At 35.6% G+C, this 6,057-nt stretch overlaps 1 protein-coding gene across 2 annotated transcripts; it reads right to left on the bottom strand.

Annotated features, from left to right (window-relative positions):
* Positions 1-603: 603 nt before the first annotated feature.
* Gkt (tyrosyl-DNA phosphodiesterase glaikit) lies at positions 604-3,849 on the bottom strand. Of its 2 annotated transcripts, XM_077422206.1 has the most exons (8): positions 3,831-3,849; positions 3,598-3,710; positions 3,446-3,523; positions 2,992-3,371; positions 2,221-2,915; positions 1,601-2,143; positions 1,286-1,487; positions 604-1,129 (listed from the first exon to the last, which is right to left on the bottom strand). In XM_077422206.1, the coding sequence occupies exons 2-8, from the start codon at positions 3,608-3,610 to the stop codon at positions 983-985; spliced, it is 2,058 nt and encodes a 685-aa protein (XP_077278332.1). In that variant the 5' UTR covers positions 3,611-3,710; positions 3,831-3,849; the 3' UTR covers positions 604-982. The 2 variants fall into 2 exon arrangements, with proteins under 2 accessions (XP_077278332.1, XP_077278331.1); XM_077422205.1 differs by lacking the exon at positions 3,831-3,849 and having other exon boundaries at positions 3,598-3,814.
* Positions 3,850-6,057: the final 2,208 nt, after the last annotated feature.

Raw genomic sequence — 6,057 nt, 5'->3', positions numbered from 1 at the left:
CGGTTTCTTGTATACTGAGGGACGTGATGTTTGCATTGTTTCATAGTAAACGTGGTAATATGACAAAAGATAAGAGCGTATGTTCCGAAATCAGACGCGAGGACGAACAACAGAACTGTATAATACACGGAAAAATATATATCGTAAAAAAAGATCTATTTCCTCTCAGTGTTTCGCGTACAGTTAAAGTTAAATAACGATTTATTAATAAATTCGCTCCACAAAAAATGGAATCTGATACCTCTGTCTTACAATCAGATGATCGAGTGATGTGTCCGACCGCATAACTTGAAATTTTCCTTGTTTTCTTTTATAAATCGTAGGTATATGGTATATGTATATACGTGTCTCGACAAGACGTGCGTTGCCTAACGTGCGTACGATTCGCGTAATTACTGCGTATATATCATGATTTGATTAACAGCCGTTTGAAGGCTGAGCATGTACAAAAACGGACGACGCTAATATTACGTTTCGGTCCTCGCATCGAGGAAGCGCTTTCGTGCTGATGTTTTATGGAAAACGCGTCTGAGGCGACCGGGCACGAATTCGTCGCGAAATCGAGACTGAGGAAGAAGTTGCCGAGGAAGAATGCACTATACGAAAATTCTCCAACATTTATTGCTTTTTTGTCTTTTCTTCCGCGTCAATAATCCTATATTATACATGTATCTCACGACTGAGCAATAAATCATTTAAGATAATTCCAATGGATATAAATAATAAAGGCAATTAAGTAGCTATGACAGAAGCTAATATTAATTTCCAATATCTGTGATCAAAATGTTAAATTCTCTAAGTCAAAACCATATAAATTACTTTTCCTATTTATTTTTATAAGTTTTAAAGGAAAGGTTTTGATCGAGAGAAAAAAACATTCAATGCTTTATTTGTATATACATGCAAATAAATATACAAATATGGATACAAAAATATTCCGTTATTTAAAGAGGTAAAAAAAATACTAGTATTAGCTGCAAAATTACGTTCTGCCCAGAGAGCTGAGAAAGTCGCTGACGAAAGGACTATCGCTCGATTCATATCGAGACAATGGAAGATCGTATGGAATCGGAAATACTGGGACGGCTGGATCCTCTTCGTCCTCGATGGGAAACGTAGTTGTCCCAGTCTGAATACAAAAGAATTTGAGAAGTAATAATTAATATCAATCGACTAAAACATGCGCCTTTAATACATTTCAATAACACGTACTCATCAATATATATATATATATATATATATATATATGTTAGAAATTATATTAAAATAATAATACGGTGCTTACGATAAGTTTTGGTATAAATGCAACGCCAGCCTCGTAGTTCATTATATAATGATTGTTTCGTTGGACTCCCCATGCGGCTTTGCTTAGATTTGCGCTGGTGAGCACAAACCAGGGAATGCTCTTCAAATCGGGCGAGATTCTCGTGTAGGATTTAATATGAGGCATCGCACGATCTCGTCCTGTTCGCTTAGCTTTCCATTGGCTATAAAAATAAATATATCAAATTCTAGTTGTAGGAAAAACGGATCGCTTCTACGGCATAAAAACACAGGCCTAAAGATTTGAATAAAATAAAAATAAACAAGTGTAGCTTACTATAAGTACGATTCTATCCATTGTTGCTTAGAATGCACTTGTGTACTATAGGGCAAGCAGCACGATAAATTTCGACAATCAAAGCTCTGCTTGTAATTCTGTATCGACGGGTAAATAAACTGGAAACGTGGATGACTCTTTAAACCCTTAGTAGTCTCTCTCGACATACACGGAATTATATCTTTCGATAACCAGCTCTCAAAGTTTGGACCAAGGCTGCCAATACTGGAACTCTGCGCGACGATGGGCCATTGAGGGGCATCTGGCGGCAATGTAGCGTGACGCGATAAGACGTGCGCTAATTTTTTGTATCCCCAAAAATCGGCTTCGTTATCTTTATGAGTCCCAGGAACAGAAGCGACGAGGAATACGTTCACGTCAGAAAAATCTGCCCTTCGTACCGCCCATATCCACTGCGTCAAAGCTGGATGTCTATATTTATTCAGATATCGCTCGAGATCCTTTTTAAAGCCTGTTGGAGATTCCCCGTCACTGGGATTCGCGGATTCTGGTAGCAAGGGCAGGTGAGGCGAGATCCATAATCTAATTAGAACACAATAAAAATATATTTATGGACAAATATCGTACTATTAAGGAATATCTAAGAGTATTTAGCGCACCCTTGTGTCCTGTTTTCCCAGTCGTCAGAATACAAGTTAGCAGTGGAGACAATCACCCTGATTCCATCGTCTTTGTATTGCAGAATCATGATCTTCGTATGATGACAACTAAACTTGGTCGGCATATCTACTTCTATCATGGTAATGTTGCTACTTAATTTCTCACGATCCACCCGATCGCCGTACAGAATCATCATATCTGTACGTTGGCCAGCCAACAGATACTGCAAACACAGCCACCCGACGTCTACCATAAAATTTAAATGAAGACTGTTAACAATTTCTCCAAGACTCCGGTCGAGAATCTCAGGGAAAGTTATGGAAAACTGTTGATTGTAAGTCTCCCTGGAATTTTCCACTCTCGTGTAGAATAAGTGATAAGGTGCTGAAAAGGCATATTTTATCGCAAACTCTCCTGGTTCCACGACGGAGACCGTATACCCAGATTGTCTCATCATCTGAATGGCCTTTTTTCTAACTTCCTTTCTTGACTTTTCCGAATCGCAAGCTTCATACATATCCATGATAGACGTCCCACGATTTGCATCTCGCTCATTGTTTCTAGAACTGCTTTGAGTGTTGCTGATGCTCTGCTGACTATCCTTAGTGTGACTGCTGCTTTCTATGCTCATCTGTCTCATCTTCTTCGTAACAGAAGAACCAGTTTCTGTTGCTTCCTGACTTCTCTTCTTTGGCTACAAACAAACTTACATTTATTACGTTTACCCTTTATAATTTAATGTTCACAAACTTATTCTCATGTTCACTGACCTTTGTACTTTCCGAGCTCTCCTTCCGATCCTCGCAAGTCAAAGCTCTAGAGAGTGCCTGAGCTTCTGCATCCATTTGCTTGAGTTTATCTTGCCTCTTCTGTACAGCTGCCTTCTTATGTCTCTCTACTTTTTCCTTCAAGTCTTCTTGTCTGTAATCTTCTTTACTTGATGTAGCAGCAGACAAAGATTGTGTTTTAGAAGAAGATGAACTACTGGTTACAGACATCTGGTTGTCCTTATTTCTGTCCCTCTCCTTCCTAAGCACCATTTGCAGTACTTTCAATTGATCTAACAACTGCGAACGATCGTTACACGCAAAATGGAGCACTTCTGGTATTTCTATCGTACCATCCAGCTGATCCACTAGTAATTCCTCCACTAAAATTAAAGTGACAGCTATTAACCTTCAATAATTATATAATTCCACGTAATTAAGGAATACAGATAGTTACGATGAGGATGTGACATTTCACCGAAGTGAATCGGATTTTTTCGGTAACATTTCTCCATGAAAGGACAACGTTTCTTTTCTGCAACGTTAAATAAATTTTATTACTCCAAAATCCGGAGACTTGACAAGTAATGTATCTCTATAAATCATCACCTATTGAATTCATCGTAGTAAATGACTGTGAGCGAAGTAATTTACACAGGAAACGTTTGATTTCGATGGCACATACGAACGTCTAACTCCAGATTTCTTTAGTTAGGTTAGTTCTGTAAAAAAAAAACAGCGTTCTGTAAACGTATAGCGTTCTGTAATTCCAAAAATGCAATAAATGATTTCACGACATGTCACTCGTCCTAGAACTCCACGAACGTGCGTGAAAAACGTACTGAAGCGATACGCCATCTGTATTTTCTTTAGAGGCGGAACTTCGTAGTCACGGGGATGCTAAAAGCTATAATATGTTAATTGTGATATCGTTTTTTTGTCACTGGATTGTCGACAGTCGATAAAATAATGGTAATATCGTTTCTTCGTCGACAGTTGATAAAATGGAGAACATCCTTATATGGTTATCTGGGTGTATTTCGACACTTTATCTCCCATATAATTCTTTTTCCTATTTTATCAACTATCGACAATCCAGTGACAAAGAAACGATATTTCAAAGTATATACCTATAATATTTCGAAATTTCTAAAATGCCGCGAGTTTTCCGATTGTAAATCTATATAATTAAACGTATCTCCAACCTCTCGTGACGTCGTTGCTGATGCTGATGATGATGATGATGCCGCGATGTTTGTCATCCTGGGCGGCGGTCGCACTACCGTTTGTCATATTTTAAATACGAGAAACAATTCCATCAGAAATTGTTCCATCAAACGATCCGATATTTGCATCCCATAGGTAGAAAAATCGTGACTAAACTGTATATGGACTATAGTTGGACATGCTTAAATTAAAACGAAAGAAAACGTTGATGACCTAATCAGATTCGAGATGAACTCTATACAAATCAAAACATTTAATCATAGCAATTAAAAAAAAAAAACTAAGTTCTAAAAGGGCTTCCTTATACTTTATTTGAGGCTCAAGTTAGGAGTCCACCTTGGCCCAAGTTCGGAAAGCAATAATTAGCGTTACGAAAGGTTTCTCTATTATTAAATTCTTTTCTTTATAGGAACACCCGCCTAGCGACGGGAAAAGAGAAACTGCCCACGCGCGCGCGCGCGCGCGCGGATACAGCAACGTTAAACAGCATGCAACGCGGGCTTCCGGGTATCCGGGTGATATACCCTCAAAATGCGGTAAGTGGTCGCATCACTGAAAAAAATATTGTTCGTAATATTAATGAATGAAGCTCATTGACTTGAAATTCATTGATACAATGGACTTTTAATTGATAATATAATATAACATTAATAATTTTTCATTAACAAATAATTGGATTCATTAATATAACAAATCACTCTTTATTAATATACTGTACTCAAGTGTATCATAACTTAATGTAACAATTAATTAAACCAATGAAAAAGTTCATTCTTCCAATGAACGTGTTCAATGGAATAAAAAAACTCATTCATTAAATGTGTACCATAAAATTTCATAGAAGTGTTAAAATATAATACATTCATCATATTAACGTATTATTTTATAAATTAATAAAGTTTGTACATTGGCTCAATAACCAAATTCATTGAATCAATGTATCGAAATATCGAAGAAGGATTTATGATCTGTCCATTATATTAGTGAACTTTTTTTATTAAACTATAAAACTCAGTTTTTACTTAATAACGCATATGTAAATACAATGAATTCACATAATTATATTAACGTATTAGCTTTACCGGATTCATTTGGATATAATATCAATGTATCACATAATTTACTTCAATATATATAGATATATGAACATATATATATGTATGTATAGTCGCAGTTTACCAGCACAACGGCAAATAAATTAATACAATAAATAACGAAAAAATATTCAGTGTCTCACAATACTTTAATACAGTGTATTCTAAAGGTAAAATTATAGAGTCAAAAACCCTAATACCAAAATTTTGAGGTTGCATCAGTAGTTTTTGAGTTATGAGCGATTGTCAATGATATCGCGTAGAATTTACGCGCTTAGATCTGATATAACTATATAGATATACATATATAGGCGCGTACCGATCTGTCATATCTGTTATTGATTTCTACAAATCAGGTGATATTAATTTTTATTGCACAGCTGATTTATTGTTTCTATGTGCCTGTGTGGGTATTACATACGGCGGTCAACTAATATTAACGAGTTATAAATGTTGTACGTAAAATATTTAATTCTTTCATAAATAACAATGTAAATGTTTGATTAATTATTACATTCAAATAGAATTATAAAGTTTATATTTTGATACATTTAAGAAACAAAGTGTTTATTTTTATTTTTATCACGCGGAGAAATATTTGTGAAAATCAATTTATTTATTATCTATCTTGTAAAAATTATATATATATATATATATATATATATATATATATATAATAACAGATGACAAATCGGTATAAATGTAGTTACGAGCCTGAGCGCGCGAATTGTACGCAATATTATTGCAC

The sequence above is a fragment of the Temnothorax americanus genome, unplaced genomic scaffold (genome assembly GCF_048541705.1).
Source record: "Temnothorax americanus isolate GAGA-0224 unplaced genomic scaffold, ASM4854170v1 Scaffold7, whole genome shotgun sequence".
NCBI classification, from domain to species: Eukaryota; Metazoa; Arthropoda; class Insecta; order Hymenoptera; family Formicidae; genus Temnothorax; species Temnothorax americanus.
The sequence above is the reverse complement of the archived record's forward strand: the minus strand, read 5'-3'. Positions and strand labels throughout refer to the sequence as shown.

Bases quoted from the DNA above. Each gene is read 5' to 3' on its own strand.
- Gkt (XM_077422206.1), bottom strand. The intron at 3,372-3,445 runs GTAACTATCTGT...CTTTAATTTTAG, and splicing joins TGAAATGTCACATCCTCATC to TGGAGGAATTACTAGTGGAT. The intron at 2,916-2,991 runs GTCAGTGAACAT...GTTTGTTTGTAG, and splicing joins AGAGCTCGGAAAGTACAAAG to CCAAAGAAGAGAAGTCAGGA.